The sequence below is a fragment of the Fistularia commersonii genome, chromosome 1 (assembly GCF_037954325.1).
Source record: "Fistularia commersonii isolate RoL2024-O1a breed Wild chromosome 1, RoL_Fcom_v1.0, whole genome shotgun sequence".
Classification (NCBI taxonomy): Eukaryota; Metazoa; Chordata; class Actinopteri; order Syngnathiformes; family Fistulariidae; genus Fistularia; species Fistularia commersonii.
In genome coordinates, this window is record NC_141284.1 from 9,271,408 (window position 1) to 9,296,167 (window position 24,760).

A 24,760-nucleotide genomic window follows, 5' to 3' on the forward strand; every position below is an offset into this window, starting at 1 on the left:
CATATTTGTATAATATAGTTAATAATGATAATGATAATCATAATAATATATTTTTATTTGTAAGTGCCTTTTTAACACACACACACACACAGACACTTTACAATTTAGAACCGTGGATAAAAACAACATACATGATAAACAACATGCTCCTAAGTTTCTGCACATATGGATAGAAATTTAAGAATGCTTGACGGAAAAAGGTCATTAACCTGTTTGATCTTTCTTGCGCCGGTAATACATGAAAACGCTGCATTTTCGACATCGTCGCTTAAGACTACATTGCCCAGACCGTAGCAGTTTTTGCGTAATATGGCACGTGAACGATGCATGATAGGCTAACGTTACCCCGCCCACCAGCTGCTGACTGCTGGCTGTCACAGAACAACTCGCTGTTGAACAAGACATAAAACCATTATGGCTTCAGTAGCAAGCGTCTGCAGCCGTTTGCTTGACAGGCGTGTGAATACAACGCATTTCATCACACTTTTTACTCAACGGTTTCACGGTAATGGCCGGCTTTACTGTGTATCGCAGAAGGAAAATGAGCTTGATCTCGAAGAGTCGAGGTTAGCTTCACCGAACTTCGCGGCATCTCCTAGAACCAGGAAAAGACAGGTAATATTAACTAAAAACTCAGTTTTTACTGCTCGGCAGAGTAACATTCAATCAGGCCCCATTCTATTGCCAAGGGTAAGTATTATATTTTAATGAACTGTACTGCAGCGTGTTTTTGTCCGAGTAAGAAACCGTTGAGTTATGGAGCCCACTCTGAGGATTGTTACTATCAAGTAATTGAAAGGGTTCTGTTGAACATTAAAAAACTCCAACTACTTTACTTTTGAAATACGATTTGCATGTTTTTCCTTAACAAGAACATCCCTGTAAAAATGTATAAAAGTCATAGAATGTGAGCTCTTTTGCTTCCTTGATCTACTCAACAGTCGACTAAAGAGAAAGGGGTATTACATAGTATAAGGGAAAATTTTTGTTTTGTATTTAGGAGGCACCATGACTGCATGGGCCAGAATTTTTATGGATAACTCCTTGATGTCCCCAGTGTGCTCTGCATGGCTTTACATTTTCATTTTTACAACAGTTTTTTTTATTCACAAATAATGAGAAAAGGGAAGCTTCACTTTGCGATGCATGCACAACAAGCAATTATATGTTGCTGTTATGTTATTTTCTTTTTTCTGAAATTTGCTGAGGTTAAGAGTAAACTCATACTATCTTATCTGGGAATTTTTGTTGTTGTTGATGATTTAGTTATTTAAAAACCTGGGCATTGTCGCTGTTTCTTTTTAACATCTGTTTCTGTTTGTGGATGCAGTACAGCTATTGTTTTTTTCTGATTCATTTGCTGTCTTTGGTAGATACCACAGGGACAAAAGATATCTTTCTCATCATTTTTGACTGATACCTTTGGCAGAAGGCACAACTACCTGCGCATATCCCTGACTGAGAAATGTAATCTGCGCTGTGAGTAGCTCTTCCCTACTGTAACTTTTGAAAAGTTTTTGAACTATGGATATATTTTGCTGAGGTTTGTAACCAGTGTTGGCATAATCAATGTGTTACTTTGATGTACTAAAATACCCACATTCCTGTTTAGGGCCCTTATCTATGATACTTCAACCATGAATTAATTGCTGACAGAGGCACCAAAACCAAAACTTTCAACTATAAATTCACTCTTTGAAATGAACTGTCTGCGTGAAAAAGTGAGGAGGAATATTATGGAGAGGTGTTATGATGCTGCAGAGGTTATCATTCATATCATAGTAAAAAGGTTCCTGGTTCAATTGCAGTTTCCTCCTACAGTCCACAATCATAAAATTGGTTGAATTAAGACTAATTTTCCAGAGGTGATTATAATAGTAAAAGGTTGTATGTTTCTAGAGTTGGTTTTGTGAAGGGTTTTTTTTTATGTTATCCTGATTAAAAGGAGTCCATCAGTTTGTGAAAATATCCTCTGGTAAAGAAGTATATACAACTCGTTCTTTCCCTGATCATATCTGTCGGGCCTCTCTACAGAATATAACACCTATGTTGTTGCCTTGTTTGTTGTTGTAGAAATTTTTTATATAAGATTTTCTAGCAATTTCAGTGATTTTATGTAAATATAAAGGAAAAGCTGCCTTTTTAAACTTTGCATAATGTTTCACGTTTTTGCAGTTTTTGTGCCACTGAATTTGAGCAACTGCAGGTCAAAACATGTTTTATCAGTAAAGTTCATGTATTTGATTACCTTTTTGTTGGTTTACACCTTTAATCTCCATTACAGGTCAATACTGCATGCCAGTAGAGGGGGTGAAGCTAACGCCACAAGGCCAGCTACTTTCCACCTCAGAGGTCCTTACCCTGGCACGCCTCTTTGTCAAGCAGGGAGTGGATAAAATCCGCTTCACAGGGGGAGAGCCACTCATCCGACCTGATATTTTGGATATTATTGGTAAGAAGAAGGCTTGACATTTTTGTCTAGTCACAGTATTAAATAATTTTACTACGAGAAATTTCCAATACTTAAAAGTTAAAGTTGTTAATGCAAACATCTTCAGTTGGCCATATGAAATCGTGACAATATTCAACCCAATTACCTGTGATTTGCTGATTGGGTTTTATGCAATTATCTATATATTTATATATGACAGTTAACAATTACATTTCATTATGGTCATGAATATTTAATCCAAAATTGACAAACTGGCAGCAACACCAAAATGTATTCAAATTAAGATGAAGGGATCAACACAAATGAATGCAAAGGGAAATTTAAGTAAGACACTATTAAACCAGACAAAAACAACTTGAGTGGTCTTACAAAATTAAGAATGACTGTTATCTGCCTCTCACCTGATAGCAGCTTGGATTATCTCAAGGATCCCCTGTGTCCCTAAGATGGTTTTATTCTGTAAGTCTTGAGTACTTAAAGAAAACTCCAAACATGCAGTTATGAAATAACTGTTAAATCTGAATCAGTCAGAATCTTTCTTAGTCACCAAATGTACTATATACATAGGAATTTTACATGATATGTCAGCAACTTATAGCATGAAATTAAAGATAAGAGTTATAAGTTAAGAGAAAAGAAACATTAACTAAGCAACAAAAAACAGTTTGGGCTTTGGACATATGTTCAACATCAATAAGGTATTTACACAGTGAGAAAGGGCCAAGTGTATTTGGGAATGGCGTGAGGGTGAGGAATAAGAAGGATTTGTTAAGTACATGGTTATTTTGAATATTTCAGTTTTGTTTGACGTGGTTTCATTGTTTATATGGGGGTATGAGATGATGAGATGAGATGAGAACAACTTTATTTATCCCATATAACATAACAATAATAGATAATAGTAGGAAGGAGGGAGACTAAGAAATACAATAAAATATAAATTGTCAAGGTTAAAGCTATCAGTGTATTAAGGTCTTAAGTACAAAGATTTGAAGATTCCCTGCGGCTGAGGGAAGAGGAATTAAAAAGTCTGATAGCCTCAGGTAGGAAAGACCTCCTGTGGCGTTCAGTGGAGCTCCTTAGTGGTATCAATCTATGACTGAAAGAGCTCTGACAGGATGTCAGTGTGGCATGCAGGGGGTGATGGATGTTGTCCTTGATGCTGAGGAGCTTCCTCAGCATCCTTCTCTCTGACACCTGCAACACCGACTCCAGCTCCACTCCCAAGACCAAGACCGTTAGTACATTACTAACGTAATTGTTATGTGGCAATGACATGTTTTGTGGTTATCCTTTATATTTCAGTGACGAAAAAAAAGCAAAGCAAAACAAAACAAAACAAGGGGTGGTAGATTAGGTAGTAGATTGCTTATATTTCAACTGGAAAGATCATTGTTCATGAGCTCCTTCTTGCCTGGTCAATTTGTTATTGAGCGGGACACGGAACTCCTGACTGCCCCCTTGGCGCTGTCTACTACTCCTGGTTCATACATGATAGGTTACATGCAAATTTTTTAACGACTTCCTGAAAGGGATTGATAAAATACAGGGTGAAAAAAAGAATTGCCAGAAATAAAATTAATTGCTAGAACTGGGGTAATGAGAACATCCTTAGCTGTAATGTAGGCGAGAAATTAAACATTAGTTTATAAAAGCTGTTTATCTTGTCATACTGGATTTATACCTGAAGATTGTTAAAAGATTTATAGTCTCACACCTGTTCACATGTGAAGACTAGCTTTTAGTTTAAAGTCTCAGCCTAGTCTCAACCTAGTCTCGACATAGTCTGAGACTAAAGACTGGAGTTTATATCTTAAGACTTTTCAAAGATTTTGAAAATACTTGTTGAAAACTACAACTAGATTCTTATCCCATCATGCAATGTTTTCCCATCATGCTGGTGCCAGGTTTCCTGTCTCCGGTTTTTGTGGAAGCTCATCTATTGGTTATTATTATGGTGACATAACACAATGACTTGTGATAACATCAAACACATTCATATTGTCGTTACCTCAAAGACTAGGCAAAGACTGAGCTGTGACTGCACTAAGGCTGCAAGACTACAAGAATCAAGAATCAAGATTTTTTTTAATTTGTCATTGTGCAAACAAAGTGACATTTTGCGGTTTGGTACACGTACTGTAGATTGTTTATATTGAGACTATTAGAATAAATGTGAATCCACTGTCTGGATCCACATTTTCCCCTTCTAAAAGAAACTTTCTGTCTGACGTCTGTTTTTTACTCATTTTGCTAGCTTGTTGGTTACATTTTTGGCGCTCAAGTGAACAAGATGTATCCAAGAGATTTCGGTAATTTTTCAAAATAAAAGATTTTTCAAAATAAAGATTATTCAGACTCAGACTAACGGAAATAATTGATTATTTTTTGTGGGGTCTGGTACCAGTTGATCCACGGACCGATACTGGTCCGCGGCCCGGGGGTTGGGGACCACTGCTGTACCGCTTTCTTGATGGGAGTGGCACAAGCAGGCTGTCGCCCAGGTGGGTGGAATCCATTGCAATGTTCTTAGCCTTCATCTGCATCTGGGCATTGTAGATAGAGCCCAGATGCAGAAGAAGAGCCCACAATGCTTGTTCTGTTCTCACCACCCGGCCAACTCCTTTCTGTCTCATGCCGTGCAGCCGCCATATCACACTGTAGTGCTGAGACAGAGGAGGCTTTCTTTTGTCGATCTGTAGAAGTTGATGAGTAGCTGAGAGGAGAGCCCAGCTCGTTTCAGCTACCTAAGGAAGGAGATTCATTTCTGGGCTTTCTTTAACAAGCATGAGTTGTTAACGGTCCAGGTCAGGTCGGATGAGATGTTGCTGTCAACGCACTTTACTTGATCCACATTTATATCGAGAGCAGCGTGTGCCGTTCTCCTGGACCTCAGGTAATACACAATAATCTATCTCGTCTTGCTTGTGTTTAGGTTGAGATCATTGTTTGAGAACCATTGAGTTAAGTGCTGGATCTCTTCTCTGTAGAGGGTCTCATCGTTGTCTGATATAAGATCCATCACAGTAGTGTCATCTGCAAACTTGATGATTGTGTTGTTTGTGGGGTGTGTGAGGAGTACTAGGCTGAGTATGCAGCCCTGCAGCGTCCCAGTGTTCCAGATCTGAGGAAGATGAGAAGTTCCCAGCCTTACTACCTGAGGTGAGGAAGTCATAGATCCACAAACACAGGGAGGCAGACAGGCCTAGGTTTCGGAGCTTCAGGGCCAACTTGTCTGGGAGTACAGTGTTGAAGGCTGAACTGAAGTCCACGAACAGCATCCTGACGTAGGTGTTGGGGCGTTGTAGGTCAGGGCCGTGTGAAGTGCTTGCGTGACAGCAGCTTTCGTGTAACGTTCTCCTGGAGGCAAACTGTAGGCTGTCTACCCCAGCAGGGGTAGTGTCCTTGATGGATCTGAGGAAGATCCCCCCGAAGCAATTCATGATTACTTGTATTTGGGCAACAGGACAGTAATCGTTAAAGCAGGTGACGGTTGAACTCTTTGGCACAGGCACAAGTGAGGACTTGTGGCAGACAGGGATCATGGACAGTTGCAAGGACAGATATCCAGAAAGACACTTGCCAGTTGCTCTGTGCATGACTTCAGGCTCCGGCCCGACACCCTGTCTGATCCTGGGACCTTGTTGGTGTTGATCTCACTCAGGGTAGAACTCGCCAGATGCAGCGTCAGGACAACAGGCTGGTAATGCACTTCTGGCTGAGGAAGATTTGGAGCCTCTCAGCAGCTTGATGAGTCAAAGCAAGCAAAGAAGCTGTTCAGAATGTCAGGCCGGGTGGGGTTGCGGCTGATCTGCGGGGCACTGCCTTTACAGTCAGTGATAGCCCTGATGCCTTTCCACATGTTGGTCGTTGTTGTTGAAGTGGTCCTCAATGCATTGTTTGTGCCTGTTTTTGGCTGGCTGTATGCCCTTTCTCAGATCCCTTCAGTCCCTGCTGTAGAACAGCCTATCGCCGGCCCTATTGGCGGCACCCTGAATTTTGAAAAGGGGCCTCACTGTGCTGTCCATCCACGACTTTTGGTGAGGAAAGACAGTGATTGTCTTTGTGGGTAGGACAGCGTTGGTGCAGAAATGAACATTCGTCAAGACAGCCGATTTGTATTCCTCAAGATCAGCGCTCTCATTTGAATACTCCCCAATCTGTGTGTTCGAAGCAGTCTTGTAGGGCCGAAAAGGCTTCCTCAGTCCAGACCTGGATTGTTCTGATCATGAGTTTGGACCAGCAGATGAGAGGTTTATTGGCAGGGATCAATTCTACAGAGATGTGATCTGACATTCCAAGGTGGGGGCAGCTGCAGCCTTGTAAGCACCTGGATTGTTGCAGTATACCAGATCCAGTATTCAAGTATATTACTATCCCTCGTTGAAAACTTTATGTATTTATAGAAATTGGGGAGCACTGTCTTTAGCCCCACGTGATTCAAGTCAACGGCTATGATCACAGCGACCTCTGGACTTGCATCCATCTGGCCACTAATCAGGCAGTACATTACATTACAGTATTTGGGAGACGGTTTTATCCAAAGCGACTTACAAGAAGTGCAGTTCAGTCACAGGAGATCCGAAGCACCAGTAGCATAAGTCAGAAGTGACCACTGAACCAAATAGCCATCTTTAGAACCATTTACATACATTCATTAATTTCATCCTTATTTTACTTATTTATTTATTTTGGCAGGGGGGTGGGGGCTAAGTGCGATTGGGAGGGCAGTGCTTGGTGAAGAGGTATGATTTCAGCTCACCGCGAAAGATGGGCAGTGACCCCGCTGTTCTGACCTTTTTTCGGCAGTTCGTTCCACCACTGAGGAGCCAAGACCGAGAAGAGCCGCGACCGGTTTGATCGGCAGCCAGGGGCTCTGAGTGATGGGGTTGACAGTCGCCCAGAGGTGGCAGATTGGAGGGGACGGGTAGGGACATGTGACTTCACCTTATCCTGGAGATAAGACGAGGCTGTCCCATTCACTGCCCAGTAGGCAAGCACCAGGGACTTGAACTTGATACGGGTGGCTACCAGGAGCCAATGTAGGGACCGAAGAAGGAGAGTAGTAGAGCTCCTCCAGTGCTAACTTAGCGTTAGCTCATGACGATATGTAGGCTGCTACAATAATAATGGAGCTGAATTCTCTGAACATTTTAAATGGTCTGCATTTCACTGCGAGGTATTCTGATTCAGGGTTCTGAGAAGGAGACTGGGCAGAGCCGCTGTGTGTGGGTTAGTATGTACCCTAGCCAGAAACCCGCTCCGCTTGCCCTGTTTTTGTTTACGGTGCCTCCTTCATCTCCTAGGCCACAGCGGGGGAATGGTGAGGGGTGGGATGAAGTCCGATCTTGGAAATATGCGAAGTCTGGAGTTAGTTCCTAACTCCAACAGTTCAGTTCTTCTGCACTGGACTAGTGCATCCAAGACAGAAATCGAACGGAGAAAGAACGCAAAAAATGCAATAACAAACCTCTGTAGTTGGGAGCCTTAGGCCTCTGCAAGTGTCCGCGCTGCCATCTTGGAAGTCCACTACCACGTTACACTTAGTGACCAAGATGATGGGAGTATGCTGTTACTCTGGTAAGACTCAGCTACAGCTGTTAAGATTTCCTTCCAAGTTCAAGTTTAGTGTGAACAAAGTGAAAGATCTTACAGAAGTAGGGTCTGAAAAAAATGCATCACAACTGCTGGTAAACACTCAAGAAAAATTACTTTTTCAAACTAATTAGAAAGAAAATGTAGGCCCTGGGATTCACAGTTTTGCATCAGTTTCCCCCTACATTACTCAACATTTATTTTATGTAATTTTCCAAGGTCTCTTAATTCCTTAATACTTTCTTTTATTTTTCTTCCTCAAGTGGAAATGAGGAAGATTGAGGGTCTGAAGACTATTGCTGTGACAACAAATGGCATGAATCTTGCAAAGCTCCTGCCTAAGCTGAAGGATGCTGGTCTGGACCTCGTTAACATCAGTCTGGACTCACTGATCCTCTCAAAATTCGAGTTCATTGTCAGAAGGAAAGGTATTAATCACAGTGTAATAGGAACACAAGTCAAGATATTCAATGTTTTTGTAATGCTGTCAAAGCACTTCAGAGCAGTAATAGTAATGATGATTTGAATTGCAAATTTTGAATTCATTTTACATTAAAACATTTTATGATTATCTCCATCTTTCTTTCATCCACAGGATTCCACAAAGTGATGGAGGGCATTGAAAAGGCAATTGAAATGGGCTACAACCCAGTCAAGGTAATCTAAGTTTTGCACATAAGTTATAATTCTTAAAAGACTCAAACTAACAGTATGTGGATTCCCTGAATTGATAGTTATAATCTATCGAAGTGCCCCTCTAAATAAATAGGGCGCTTAAATCTATGCTGTTGGAATGTCTTTCCAAGTTCATATTAACAAATAGAAGTTATATTTGTCAATTATCATGATTAGTGACAATTACATTACTGTTTCTTATGGTCTCACAAGTAATTTTCTTTGTGGCCGATGAACTTAAACAATTAATAAGCTGCTAAAATCAAGATAAGTATCGTATTTTCCGCACTATAAGGCGTACCTAAAAGCCTTTAATTTTCTCAAAAACTGACAGTGCGCCTTATAATATGGTACCCCTAATATTGAGCCGCAAGAGGTCTTACAACTACGGGAAGCAACAGCTGACTCAATTTTCTCCTGTAGAAGCGTGCATTTTCATTTGTGTGTGTGTGTGTGTGTGTGTGTGTGTGTGTGTGTGTGTGTGTGTGTGTGTGTGTGTGTGTGTGTGTGTGTGTGTGTGTGTGTGTGTGTGTGTGTGTGCGTGTGTGCGTGCGTGCGTGCGTGCGTGCGTGCGTGCGTGCGTGCGTGCGTGCGTGCGTGCGTGCGTGCGTGCGTGCGTGTGGACCCCAAAACGGCTCCTTTCAAGAGACACGCTTATGACGCAGAGTTTAAACTCAAGGCTATCAGTCACGCAGTAGAACATGGTCATAGAGCAGCAGGGACAGAATTCAACATTAACAAATCAATGATGCGGAAGTAGAGGAAGCAACAAGATGATCTGCGCCAAATAAAGAAAGACTAAACAGAGTTTCCGAGGGAACAAAGCGAGCTGGCAACAGTTAAAGGACAAACTTGAACAGTGCGTTGTTGAACAGAGAGCAGCAAGTAGAAGTGTCACCACGGTCACTATTCAAAGGAACCAGCGCTAGCTAGCGAACTTAACATCAATGAATTTAGAGGCGATCCTTCTTGGTGCTTTCATTTTATGAAACGCTTGGAACTGTGACAAATGGAGTTGGAAATACATTGTTTTCAATGAAGAGTGTGCTAATACTGGTAAGAGCTACCTGTACGTACCATACTGTATCGTGAATGCACTAACTTGTTTTGGGAGTGAATGGAGTTGTCAGAACGTTGGTTTGTATTCTATTAATAAAGTTTGACTGACTGACTTATCTGACTGTTTTGTTGACAATCCCTTTAGCACAGCTCCATTTAGTGGATGCATAACGCAACCCCAACCACTACTGTAGCGTTTATTCGATGCGCATTATAATGTAATATATATATATATATACATATGCATATATATATATATATATATATTTCTTTTTTGAATACGCCATTCATCGAAGGTGTGCCTTATAATCCAGATCCAGTGTGCCTTATAGTGCGGAAAATTCGGTACTTCATCAATTGAAGAGCTGGATACATGCAAATGCTGAATGTCTCAATAAGCTATCAAAAAGTTTATGCACTGCATATTTTCTTGTACAATATTGATATATAAAGCATATACTGTATGTGTTTGTGTATATACATGCTTTTACTGCATGCACATACTGTAAAATGTGGGAAATTCAGTTGAGCATTTATTTCATACTGTGTCCTATATCCTAGATCAACTGTGTGATCATGCGAGGTATCAATGAAGATGAGCTGCTTGATTTTGTGAAGCTTACAAAAAACAAGCCTCTGGAGGTGCGCTTTATTGAATACATGCCCTTTGACGGTGAGTACTCTATACCAGCTAAATATCACTGCAGAGATAATTTGAATGGCTGAAGAAGATACTTTATTATTATCATATACTAAATAATAAAACACACAAAAGCTAGCAAACTCAGTCGGGTGAGTTAGAGGAATCAGTTTCTTTTGACCACTGCTCAATTAATATTTTGAATTCTACAGTACATGAAGAATGAATTCACATTAATAGTCAAAAGTCACATTTTATTTATATATTGTAAAATCACTACAGAACTGTCTAATGACAGTCTAATGACAGCTACTGTGTTCCAGGCCTGGAACACAGTAGCTGTGATTTAAACTGGAATATGGTTCTTCAAAAGAGAAACTTAGTAACTAAATGCCCTTGGCCCCGTTCTGCTTTTAGAGATCCTAGGGACCACAAGTAGCCCTGAGTCCTTGGAGTGTAGAGCTCTGACTTGGTGGCAAGGTTCTAAGAGTGCAGAGACCACTACATCATGCCCTTAACTTGTTCTTGTTAAATCATGTGCATTCTGAATGAGCAGTAGTCTATATAGCTATATCATTCAGTTTGGTGTTCCTATGATGATTGGGGCCTACAGTTTGACTTCTATTTAGTCAAGAGTTCTTCTCTTTCCCACTGTTCCATTCAAGGGTCACCACAGCGAATCAACCATCTCCATCTAGCCCTATTCTTTATATCCTCTTCTCTCACACCAACTAACTACATGTCATCTTTCACTATGTCCATAAATCTTCTCTTTGGTCTTCCTCTAGACCTCCTGCCTTCTGGCTCCAATCGCAGCATCCTTCTAATAATATATTCACTATCCCTCCTCTGTACAGTATCGAACCATCTTAGTCTGAGTTCTCTGATCTTATCTCCAAAACATCGCTCGGAATCATTTTGTTGGGGCAACTGGACTTGAATTTCTTCACTTGAACACATTTTCATCCCTCATCTGAGAGGCTTCTTCAGTTCTAATGACCTTTTGGGGTTCCAGGATATAACTGCCAGGTTTTGGGCAGGTCTACGTTATTGTGGCTTGTTACGCAAAGGAAGAGTTGATTGGCAGAAATGAGGTGTAAGGGGGTTGTTATGCTAGTGGGGATGTCGTTCGTTGAGGACAAAGGAGCAACTTAGTGGGATTACCTGGATTGAAATGTGAAAAAGTTGAGCTCGATAACATGTCTGTGGAGGTTTTCAGTCATCCAGGTCATGGTGAATCCTTGTCAAAATCTTGTGCCAACGACTTCAAGTTCTTCACTGGAAGATGTTTCACCCCTTTTCAGAAGAAGCCTCTCGGATTGGGGTGAAATGTCTTCAAGTGAAGAAATTCAAGTTCAGCTGCCACAACAAGAAGATTTCGACAAGAGTTAAAGCCAGGACCACCTTGTGTACAAATCCGTCTTGGTATTGATTTATACAGAATACAGACATTGCTTTCTTCAAAAGAATGGCCCTTATCCTTCAAGTGTAGGTGGACAGTGGACACAGGAGACTGTTCTGGGCCTGTCTGAAGACTACCACAGGACAGGCCCAGCACAGTCTCCTGTGTTGGGACACCGTTTGTGCAGAGGCCAGTTGGTCTCTCCAATGTAGACGTCATCACAATGCAAATGATAGCATCACCATACCACATTTTTGATCTAATGTCTGGGTGTTTTGTCCTTGGGGTGCATCATTTTTTGTCTCAGTGTGTTGTAGGGCTTCAAATGTACCAGTAATATGGTGTTTGTTTCACACCTTTTCTTAGTTTCTCGGATACACCGGCAAATATGTTATGATGATGTTCTTTCGTTTGTTGTTGTCTTCCTCCTGTTCTATGTTCCTGCGCCTGGTGGTTCCCGAAAACCAATTGGGGTAGCCACAGGATCTCAAGGCTTTTTTAATATGTTGTGGGCCTTGCTGCCTTTGGCAGTTAATGGGATGTTCTTGGCCCAGTGGTGTAGAGTTATGATTACCCCCAACGAGGTTGGTGTCCTGTGTAAGGGTGTAAATTTTGCAGACACCCCAGATTGGATCTCCAAGAGTAGATCTCATCATGGCAACGGAAACAGCCATACACAAAGACCACATCCCCACTACAGAGGCTGAGCAAATCTGACTCAAGGTCTCAGCAGCAATCTCCAGCACTAAACCACCCCTGCCTTTGCCAAATCTTCACCCCTGCAACTTCCAGCTCTGCTTCTGGTCTTTTCTTTAGTGCCACTTTCTCAGAATCACACAGCACTGCTGGTCTCACAACTTTCTTGTGCACCTGCAACTATTTTTGTATTGCATAGCTCCACTGAAGATTTTCTCCACCCATTCCAACCTGTTTCCTACCTGTTTCTTTACGTCTTTTCCACAATTTCCAATGCTCTGGACTGTTGACCATTAGTACTTAAAATCCTCCCGTTCCATTCCCTACAGCCTCATGGTTAGTGGATACTCTGGATACTCATCCAGATTTGTATGTCCTTAAGAAATTTCCCCCTTTTAATAGCTGGCTATCATCTGCATAGAAGTTACAAATTATGTATTTCTCCCAAAAATATTACCTAGAAGAAGTATAGAAAAGTAAGGATACGTAATTTAGCAATTTTATAGCACTGCTACCAATTCTAAATTGGTAGCAGTGCTATAAAATTTGGTCCATTGCCCTTCTCTTTCTATCTCATATACCAGGGGTGGGCAAACTTTTTGGCACTTCGTCTCCATTCTTCAGGCATCTTCTCACTCTCAAAGATCCTGTTGAATAATCTAGTCAGAAACTCTACTGCTGCCTCTCCTAGACACTTCCACACCTCCACAGGTATATCATCAGGACCAACTGCTTTTCCACTCTTCATCCTCTTCAATGCCTTCCTCACTTCACTTTTACTAATTTGTGTTACTTTGTGGTCTACAATAGTCCCCTCTTCTACCCTTGCCTCTCTTTCATTTTCCCCATTCATCAGCTCTTCAAAGTACTCTTTCCACCTTCCCATCACTCTTCTAGCATTTGTCAATACATTTCCCTCTCTGTCCTTAATCACCCGGACCTGTTGTACATCCTTTCCATCTTTATCTCTCTGTTTCGCCAACCTGTATAGATCATTCTCACCCTCCTTACTATCCAACCGAGCATACAAGTCATCGTATGCTCTTTGTTTTGCCTTTGCTATCTCTATCTTTACCTTTGGCCGCATCTCCCTGAACTCCTGTCTGTTCTCTTCAGTCCTCTCAGTATCCCACTTCTTCTTCACTAACCGCTTTCTCTGTATGTACTCCTGCACTTCCTCATTCCACCACCAAGTCTCCTTATCTACTTTCCTTCCAGATGACACACCAAGTACTCTTCTACTTGTCTCCCTGATAACACTAGTTGTAGTTGTCCAATCATCTGGAAGCTCACCCTGACCACCCAGACCCTTTCTCAACTCCTCCCTGAAAACCATGCAACACTCCTCCCTTTTCAGTTTCCACCACTTTGTCCTCTTCTCTGCCTTTGTCCTCTTCATCTTCCTTGTCACCAGAGTCATCCTACAAACCACCATCCTATGCTGTCTGGCTACACTCTCACCTACAACTACTTTGCAGTCACTGATCTCTTTCAGGTTACCTCGTCTATACAAGATGTAGTCTACCTGCGTGCTCCTACCCCCGCTCCTATAAGTTACCCTATGTTCCTGTTTTTTCTGGAAAAAGGTGTTCACTACAGCCATTTCCATCCTTTTTGCAAAATCTACCACCATCTGTCCCTCCACATTCTTATCCTGGATACCAAATCTGCCCATCACTTCTTCCCCTCTATTGCCTTCCCCAACATGTCCATTGAAGTCTGCACCAATTACCACTTACTCATTTCTGGGGATATTCTGCATCACTTCATCTGGCTCATTCCAGAACTTCTCCTCTTTAGATTCACATCCCACCTGCGGGGCATAGCCATTAACAACATTCTTTTCACCTCTAGGACGTTCCTAACAAACTCCTCCTTCAAGATAACTCCTACTCAATTTCTCTTCTTGTCAGTACCATAATTGTACAACTTAAAGCCTGCTCCTAAGCTTCTAGCCTTACTACCTTTCCACCTGGTCCCCTGGACACACAGTATATCCACCTTCCTTCTCTGCATCATGTCGACCAACTCTCTACCTTTTCCTGTCATAGTCCCGATATTCAAAGTCCCTACTCTCAGTCCCAGGCTCTTTCCTTTCCTCCTCTGTCTCTGCTTCCGAACACGCACTCCTCCTCTTCTTCTTGTTCTTGTTCTTCGCCCCAGATACAATACAATATACGATACATATATAAAAAAAAAAAACGCATTTGTAAATGGTACATATCAGACTAATCTGACATTTGCTTTGAAAATAAAACCAGCTTGGTTTTGAAACCTCTGGTCTTTGCTTGCATTTCATGGTCAAACCAGTTTTTCCCTTGTAGCTTCGTGCCCAGCTCATGTGTGTAAGTATGTTCACAGTAAAGGCTATTTTCAACATTTTTGAGCCGCTGCACTTTTTTTACATTTACAAAATGCTGTCACACCACCAACCAAAATGACACAAAATGACACTCTAACACAGTACATATAATACATATAGTAAATAATTCAGTTTTTAACGTATTTATACTCTCTTAGTGTGAAAACTGGGTCTGTTTCGATTAACTCACAATGAATATCCTGGCAGGAATGGTAGAAAGACACACACGAACTCTTGCTCAAGCTTTACAAGCTGGCAGTATTAATGTTTTTGCCAAAGTGTGGGACTTCTTTGATTTAGCTACGAGTTCAGCAACAAGGTCGCTAGCTTTGAGGGCTCTCTTGTTTACCTTTGTGGTTTTTCACCCAAAATTTGCCCGTTTCTCATTAATTGTATGTAAGCGTACAAATTAGTCCATTGGCTTGTTTTGAACGGAAGGGTGTTAAAGCTTGGAGATGGTGTTTGAGCTTGGTAAGTACCATGGCGCTATTGGATAGCTTCTCACTACACACCAAGCGCAGCGGAGCCGGCGCTGTTGCATCCTCAGCACTGTTCCCTCTAAGCAGCGCGTTTGCGCAATAGCGCACTGCTCCAGCGTCCTCCCTGCACAGCAAATCTATGCTGCGTACAAAATAAAATCCGACCTGAACTGTAAATAAAATAAATGTGTTTAATTCATTTAAAGTTCAGCTTTGATGTGCGCGAAGAATGCTGGAGCAGTGTGTGATTGCACCGCGGCTTAGAGGGAACAGTGATCCCCGATAAAAGTGATTCCAAATGAAAGTTAGCTTTCGCTGTATTGCCTCAAGCTCACTGCCTTTTTTTTTTGTCCATCTCCATCACTGTCACTCGCTTTTCTTTCTGTGATCCCAAACTGCCACCATCATGCTGCACTAACTCTAAAATTAACCTCTACGTCATCGCGTCACAGACGCGACACTCAATGACCTCTCACGGCACACTGGTTGAAAATCACCGTGCTAAATGACAAACCCAATCTGTTTCATTCAGCTCAGGAAAATTCTTAAGTATCTTCAAAAATTAAATGATATTCTGTTTGAGCTCCAATATTCATTGATCCACTGTTTCAATCATTCACATCAAGTAGTGATACACTCACATGGACCAAAACTCTTATCATCTTTGTTTGATAGGCAACAAATGGAACTTTAAAAAGATGGTGAGCTACAAGGAAATGCTGGATAGTGTCAAGCAACAGTGGCCAAACCTGGAGATGATTCAGACTGGACACACAGACACAGCAAAGGTCAGTTATTTAGATATTAATGTCTGGGTGTGTTTTAGGGCTTGCATCTGTCATCATATATCTAGAAATTCCTCTTCAAATGTTGAATTAATTTTAAAGGTGATCTCTAATTGGTAATCTTTCCTCAACAATTCATATCCGTATGATAAATGATGATCCTGATCTTCTTTTTCTGTCGGATACTCCCTTCCCAGGTCGCGGAAGAGAATCAACCTCTTCTTTCTAACCAATCATTCCTTTTCCCTCACACCAGCTAACATCATGTCCTCCTTCACTAAATCCATAAATCTTCTCTCTGGTCTTTCTCTAGGCCAGGGGTGTCAAACTCATTTCTCATCGCCGGCCACATAAAACCTAGGTAGATGTCAAGTGGGCCGGACCACTAAAATAATAGCATACTGAGCAATAAATAACCAAAATATCATGTCTTTCCTCTGTTTTGGTGTAAAGAAGTACAAGGACATTAGGAAAATCTTGTAATTTAATGAACAATCCTTTTACAAAACATTTCATGAAACACCTCATATTTCCTTAGACAAAAGTGTAATTTACTTCTATCATTCACATGTATACATTGCAATCAGGTGATCATGCGATCCCACTGATCGTACAAAGGCACAAAACTTTAACAAGTAATTGGTTTTGAAAAATATAGTAATGCACTTTAAGATTAAATGAGATGTCTAAAGAAAGGGATTTTTACCATTTACACATGTGCATATAAAATCTAAATTGAATCCCTGCCTACACCCTCCAAACTAAAAAGGGTGCTATTAAATGTGTAAGGATGAGAGTTTTCACCTGTCTTGTAAATGTGTAAACTTCATCTATGAAACATGCATACACATACGATACATACTGAAAATGTATGGAGTTGCATGAACAGTAGAATTCCATCATACTCGTTTGTAGTGAAGCTGGTGACTAACATTAAATTGCACTTGTTTGCAAGCAATTAGGCAGCCGGCTTTTACCGCTGCTTCACTGATTTCTCAGTTATGGGTGAAAGTGGACTGCTGTTTCCTCAGACCCACCAGCAATTCGTTGATCTTATCTCATCTCAGTTGTCTTTGCAAGCTGTCATATTTTTCGCTTTGATGAGTCGTCGTGGCGCTGTATATTATATTCCTTTAATACCGAAACTTGTAGCAAACACGCCAAGCACAAAGGTTTCCAGTAGTCAATTTTTCTTTGAAAATTCTACACTCTTTAACTACTTTTCTCTGTTTTGATAACGACATTTTGGCTAGGGAGGGAATAGCAGGGAGGTAGAGAACAAGGTAGAAAAAAACGTCATAACAAGTAGCAGGTGGTACATTGATAACGTCTGCTGATTGGTCCATCTCAATGATGCGGATTGTCGTCTATTCTGACCAAAATAGTGCGCCCCTAGCGGGAATTTCTTGAATTGCATTTAATTAAAAAAAATAAATCCTTGTCTTTGAGTGGAGTGGCACAGAAGTATGTTAGACTGGTGCAGGACATGTATGCTAGCTGTGAGACATTGATACGGTGTGCTGTAGGGTAACAGAGAAGTTCAAGGTGGAGGTGGGACTCCATCAGGGATCAGCTCTGAGCCCCTTCTTGTTCGCAATGGTGATGGACAGGCTGACAGATGAGGTTAGACAAGAATCTCCATGGACCATGATGTTTAGGATAACATTGTGATCTGTAGGGAGAGCAGAAAACAGGTAGAGGAAAATCTAGAGAGGTGGAGGTATGCTCTGAAAAGGAGAGGAATGAAAGTTAGTCGCAGCAAGACAGAATATATGTGTGGGAATGAGAGGAACTAGAGTGGAACGGTGAGGCTAGGGAGTGTATATCAAGAAGCTGGGGGATTTCAGGTACTTGGGGTCAACAGTCCAGAACAACGGAGAGTGTGGAAAAGAGGTGAAGAGACGGGTCCAAGCAGGTTGGAATGGGTGGACAAAAGTGTCTGGGGTACTATGTGATAGAAGACTATCAGCCAGAATAAAATGAAAGGTGTACAAGATAGTGGTGACACCAGCGATGATGTATGGACTAGAAACTGTTACAATGACCAAAAGACAGCTAGCAGAACTAGAGGTTGCAGAGATGAAGATGTTGAGGTTCTCTTTGGGAGTGACCAGGATGGATAGGATCCACCTGCCTATCGATCAGAGGAACAGCACATGTTAGATGTTTTGGAAAGAAGGTCAGAGAAGCCAGACTGAGGTGGTTTGGTCATGTACAAAGCAGGAATAGAGAATATATTGGCAGATGGATGCTGGAATTGGAGCTGCCAGGCAAGAGGTCTCGAGGGAGACCAAAGAGAAGATTTATGGACGTAGTGAGGGAGGATATGAAGGTAGTTGGTGTGAGAGAGGAGGATACAGAGAATAGGGTTAGATGTTCTGCATAACGCACATACCTGTACTTTTGTATATAATCAACGCCCACACTCTTGCCTTTAACATTCTCAGGGTTTTTTCTACTATGCACACAGGGCGCACTGCACTATAGGGCGCGCCGCACATTTTAAAGAAATCTAAGACTTTTTATGTGCACCTTATAGTCGTGAAAATACGCTATTGACATTTTGATCTTTAAAAGAGCACAAATTTATGCAAGATATAGAAAGATGTTGAAAAGAAATACCCTATGCTTGGAAAAAAAAACCTGACTGCCAAGGCATGGACTCCTAGAACTATGTGGGTGTGACGTAGTTGCTGGTACCACCTAGTTAGCAGCAGGGGAGGGGGGCTTTTGCCAGTCAGAGCTGTTTGCAAACTTCTGAAGAGAGATAAGGCGGCTCCCCAGAATTATCATTATGGTTGTTGAACATTTAAGATCTGGAATGAGTCTATTAGAGGAACGGCACATGTGCGATGTGTTGGAGAGAAGGTCAGAGAAGCCAGACTGAGATGGTTGGGTCATGCACAGAGGAATGAGAGTGAATATATTGGTAGACGGATGCTGGAATTGGAGCTGCCAGGCAGGAGGTCTCGACGAAGACGAAAGGGAAGATTTATGGACGTAGTGAGAGAGGATACGAAGGTAGTTGGTGTGAGAGAGGAGGATACAAAGAATAGGGTTAGATGGAGAAGGTTGATTCGCTGTGGCGACTCCTGAAGGGAAAAGTGAAAGGAGAAGAAGAAATCCTTGTCTTTTATTGCTTTTTTTCCACTTTCAAATTATTCTGCGGGCCTGGTCGAACCCCCTTGCGGGCCATATGTTTGACACCCCTGCTCTAGGCCCTAGAGAAAGACCAGAGAGAATATTCAGGAGGCCAAGAGTCTAGGCCTCCTGTCTGGAAGGTCAACTTCAGCACCTTCTACCCATTTATTCACTATCCCTCCTCTGCACAGTATCAAACCATCTCAATCTGGCTTTTTTGTGCTGATCTCCAAAATATCTAACATGTGCTGTTCCACTGATGGACTCATTCCAGATCCTTCTCATCTTTGTCATTCCCAAAGAGAATCTCAACATTTTCATCTCTGCTATCTCCTGCTCTGCTAGTCTTTTTCTCAGTGCCACTGTCTCTAAACCATACAGTATTGCTGGTCTCACCACTGTCTTGTACGCTTTTCCCTTCATTCTGGCCGATACTCTTTTATCAACACTTTTCTTCACCTGCTCCTGCCTACTGGAGCACATTTATTCACCTCTTTTCCACATTTTCCATTGCTCTGGACTATTGACCTGAGGCACTCAAAATCCTCCACCTTATTTATTTTCATTCCCTACTGCCCCATGGTTCCACTTGGCTCCTCCAATTCACAAACCTGTATTATGTCTTACTGCAATTACCCTCATTTCTCTTCTCACCAGAGAATACCTCCCCTCTCTAGATGTCGCTCTGCCTGCTCCGTACACTCACTACAGAGCACCATGTCATCTGCAAACATCATGGTCCATGGAGATTTCTGCCTAGCCTCATCTGTTAGCTTGCCAATCCCCAATGCAAACTTTTTCCTTCTTGTCTAAGTCTAGCCCCACATGTGGGGCATAGCCCCAAACAACAAGTAACATTGCCCCTCCAATTTCCAGCCTCCGACTCATCAGTCTTTCTGACACTCCAGAACATTCCTAACCTACACCTCCTTCAAGCTAACTCTTACTTAATTTCTCTTCCTATCAATACCACTTAAAATCTGCTCCTAAGCTTCTAGCCTTGCTACCTTTCCACCTGGTGTCCTGGACACTCAGTACATCCACCTTTCCTCTCTGTATCATGTTAACTAACTCTTTAGCTTTTTCTTTCATCGTCTCAATATTCAAAGGCAATACTCTCAGTCCCAGACTCTTGCGTTTCTTCTACTCCTTTTGCTTCCAGACATACCTTCCTACTCTCCTTCTTCAGCCATAAGTAGCCCAATTTCCACTGGTATCCTGTAGGTCATTGGTACCAGTTGTGGTCGTTGTTAACCCAGGACTCGGTTGATCTGGTATGAGGGTCATAGGTTCCATTCGCATTTTTGGTTTTGGACAAGTTGTACACCCTTTATGGTGCAACTCTTTGCATTTATCCGGGCTTGGGACTGGCTCAAAAAGACATTGACCTTTTGTCCCTCTGAGTCTGCATTAGCACTTACATCCCACAAGTATCTACTGTCAATTTTCAATTTTCTGTCTTTTGTCATTCAGGCATTCAAAGTGCCAGGCTTTAAAGGCCAGGTGGGATTCATCAGCTCTATGTCTGACCATTTTTGTGGCGCATGCAATCGATTACGAATCACAGCAGATGGCAACCTTAAGGTGAGGGGGCAGTTACTTTTTTGGATCTTTTGTATTTTGTAGTGTGTGTTTGTGTGTGTTGCGTGCATGCGTGCATGTTCGTGCGTGCGTGTGTGTGTGTGTGTGTGTGTTATTTATTTTGTCCCTTGCAGGTGTGTCTGTTTGGAAATTCTGAGGTGTCCCTCCGGGACATGTTGCGATCTGGGGCAACAGATGAAGAGCTGTTGCAAATCATTGGGGCAGCCATAGGAAGGAAAAAAAAACAACATGCAGGTAGACTTGTGCCTCTCCATGCTGTGGATCATGCTGTGTGTCCCTGCATTTGTTCAACTACAGCATTTAGATAAAGCAATAACTGTTTTATTCTGCCCTGTTCTTCTCAGGCATGATCAATATCTCCAAAATGAAGAACAGACCTATGATCCTCATTGGTGGGTGACATGGTTGTCATACGATTGTCTCATACATGCATGTCTGCTGTGATTTGACTGCTAACTTGTGATATTCATGAGTTATCTATATTACATTCAGAGACACAAATTTTGATTTTTATCACTCAACTGGCACTCACTACAATACAGTAAAAAAAACAATTATCAGGCCAGGCATGCATAATTCAGAACACATTTTTAGACATTAGATTAAGTTCATCCATAATCACTGGTGCTGATTATAACCTTTTTCAATTATTTTAAGTTTGAACTAAGAAGATTTCACAAAAAATGTTTGAACTAAATGTCTATATGAATGTAGTGCCTTCAATAATGTTCAATCCAACAGGCAGAACATCATCACAGCCTTTGATTCTATCTCAAGCCGGCCAGATTTCTTCACCGGTAGCGTTCTGGTTTACAACGCTTCATATTTGTGCAGACAGACTGAGATTTTTTGAAAGACAAAGTATAACATGCCTTCAGGACTGCACTATATTAGCCTATTTCTGCTCTTTGACCTCATTCAGTGGACAAGCTCATTTTTGGTTATGTATAAAGAAAGGTATTGGTCAAGACATGGACAGCCACTGCAATTTAGTACACAGTCTTTTGTTAGCATGGGTTGATGGTCAGGCCCTTCTTATTTGTCATAATAACAATGTAAGTTTTAATCTAAAAACTAAAATCACAAGCCATGCTCATGTAGTCAATCACAATTATGCACAAACCAGAGATCTCAATGCCTTTACCAGTTATTTTCTCAGGATCCCAGGAATGCCTCCTTTTTGCACACTGTTAATGAGGAGTAGATTAAGCTTTTATCTCCAAACTTTGAGATTTTGTCACGATAAAACATCTAGAAAAGTATCCAGTCTCAAACTCAGACAATATTCAGGGTCTCAGACCATGTTCCTTTCAGACACTTGCAGTTCCCACTTGTATTACCCCACTGAAATCCAGCTGTCACACATAGACAGCCAAGGCCGAGCAACCATGGTGGATGTTGGTGGTAAAAATTGTACACGCAGAAGGGCCAAGGCCTGTGCCACTGTCATTTTGGGCCCCATTGCATTTCAGCTGCTGCAGGATAACCAACTGGGGAAGGGGGATGCCTTGGTGGTGGCCCAGTTGGCTGGCATTATGGCTTCGAAACAGACTTCAGTCCTTATCCCACTCTGTCATTCCATTCCTTTAGATTACACCTCTGTTACCTTTGAACTCATCAAACCTCATAATGCTGTAGTCATCACAGCAACTTGCCACACAACTAGCAGGACAGGAGTCGAGATGGAGGCTTTGACTGCCGCCTCTGTAGCAGCTCTTACCCTTTATGATATGTGCAAGGCTGTCAGCCATGACATCATCATTAAAGAAATAAAGCTCCTGAGCAAGACTGGGGGTAAGAGGGACTATGACAGTGGTCATGCAATAAATCCAACAAACCAATAGAGAGTATGAAACTTTTGGCAGGTTGCATTTGTAATTTGACTTTAAGCCTTTCAAAAGGAGTGTGAAATATTTTGGAATTGTAATTTTTTTTTAATTTCCAATCAGCGAGTATATAGTTGCCTCAATCATAAGGATTTTGAGGATGAATTGTTAGAAACTTGCTCTCAGATTGGTAGATTTATTTTCATTCAATGCTTTCTGCCTTATGTACGTGGCACATTCCGGTTTTGTTAAATTATGCACTGTGATCTTTTTCCCCACTGTGTTGTATCAAATGCATCACTATGAAAACAACTTAATTTAAATAGTAAAATTTGCATCGTGTCATGTGGATTTTGCAAGAAATACTGGGGATACACTTCAGTGCTGTGGAAATAGATATTTTCAATTTATTGTAGTTACTTCTACAGCTGCCCTTAAAATGGGCAAGTTAGTTCAAGCTTTGTTTGTTGCACTGATCTCTCTCAAGTTGATGAGCATGCAATCTGTCTACACAATTTAGAAAAATTGTTTTGTAATATTGCATTATGTCATACCACATTGCATAGTAACTTCATAAAATGCTATAAAACTTTAATCCATTCAATCCATGTAACACAACTGGCATTTTATAATACCCCCCTACATAATGAAATAAATCAATCCACTTATTTTCCAACGCTTATCTAGGGTTGGGTTGGGGGTGGTGCAGGTGTGCAGACCAGAGCAGAGAGACCCAGATCTCGCTACTCTTTCAGGGGAATCCCAATGCATTCACAATTCCAGCTGAGATACATGGTGTCTCCAGCTTGCCCTTTCCTCCTGATGGGACAGCCCTGGAACACCTCACCAGCGAGGCGTTCAGGAGGCATTCTGACCAGATGGCCAAGCCACCTCATCTTGCTCCTTTTGACGCAGAGGGCAAGGAGGAAACTCATTTCATCTGTATATCAGACAATTTAGGTTGCCAAGAGTAAGCCCTTTGGCCCTCTGCACTATACTGGCCCCAGTGTTAGAGGGAGAAGGGATGGGAGAAGTCGAGCCTTGTCAGTGCCCTTGCAAGTCCTCCCCATGCTTGGGTTCCCAGCACCAGAAGCCTTTTAGGGAGGTGCTGCTGACAGATTGGGCCTTCTACACCCAGAGATGACTGATGTATAACACTGCTAATGTGGAGCAATTTTTTAAATAAATTCTTTTAAAGTGACTTTGCTGTCAAACCATTTTTTCAATATTTTAATGGGTGTGATGTTCTAGGAGAGTCAAGGTTTTGTCCTTTGGCAGGATTATGATTAGACAGGATTATTTGAACACAGTGAACATAGGGCGAAGACCATCTTCTTCTCCTTTTGGCTTTTCCCTTCAGGGGTCGCAACAGCGAATCAACCTTCTCCATCTAACCCTATTCTCTGTATCCTCTCACGCTAACTACCTTCATATCCTCTACTCCTGCCTTTCCTCTTCCCTCTCTGCTTCCAAACACAGCTTCCACCTATCCTTCTTTGACCTTCAGTAGCCCAATTTCCATTGGTTCCCTGCAGGTCATAAGTACCAATGGCAGTCGTTGTTAACCCGGGCCTTGACCGATCCGGTTTGATCTGGTTATGATTGATTTGCATGTTTGGTTTTGGCAAAAGTTTTACGCTGGATGCCCTTCCTGACACAACCCTCTGCATTTATCCGGACATGGGACCGGCTCAGGGAGACACTGGCCCGTGCCACCCTGGGGCTGAACTGAACATAGGACAAAGACCGAAATGCGTTAAAGTGGCAACCAACTTCGTTCGCAGCTTCACTTCTTGGTTGGCCAATCACATCCCAGGGGAAACTTCTGGGGTTCCAGATTGCCCCCACCTAGGAGGATTAGCTGTACCCAGTAGTCCTTGCACCAACCAAAAAGTTCTGAAGCATCTGGGGTAGATGTTGTCCTGTTGGCTCCCAGCTGTAAGGCAGGTTGAGGTGCAACCAGGTTTGGGGTATGGAAGGAGAGACGAGGAGGAGCAGGAGGGCGGCACGTACGACTCTGCGACAGATGCACGTAGAGGACTTTCT

The 24,760-nt window shown here is 41.9% G+C and overlaps 1 protein-coding gene across 6 annotated transcripts in view; it reads left to right on the forward strand.

The window, feature by feature from the left end:
- The first annotated feature begins 385 nt into the window (after positions 1-385).
- The window catches only part of LOC147237297 (molybdenum cofactor biosynthesis protein 1-like), a 36,012-nt gene continuing 11,637 nt past the window's right edge, over positions 386-24,760 (forward strand). For 2 of the 6 annotated variants that reach the window (XM_086146749.1, XM_086146766.1), the window contains exons 1-10: positions 386-615; positions 1,374-1,479; positions 2,285-2,452; positions 8,311-8,475; positions 8,643-8,704; positions 10,343-10,454; positions 16,036-16,148; positions 20,760-20,870; positions 21,002-21,122; positions 21,233-21,280. In XM_086146749.1, the coding sequence (XP_086002875.1) occupies positions 415-615; positions 1,374-1,479; positions 2,285-2,452; positions 8,311-8,475; positions 8,643-8,704; positions 10,343-10,454; positions 16,036-16,148; positions 20,760-20,870; positions 21,002-21,122; positions 21,233-21,280 (1,207 nt within the window). In that variant the 5' untranslated portion in view covers positions 386-414. Of the gene's footprint in view, positions 616-1,373; positions 1,480-2,284; positions 2,453-5,046; positions 5,615-7,261; positions 8,033-8,310; positions 8,476-8,642; positions 8,705-9,407; positions 9,779-10,342; positions 10,455-16,035; positions 16,149-20,759; positions 20,871-21,001; positions 21,123-21,232; positions 21,281-21,629; positions 23,913-24,760 lie in introns of those variants that run through there. The other 4 variants (XM_086146720.1, XM_086146731.1, XM_086146740.1 and 1 more) reach the window with 4 other exon arrangements.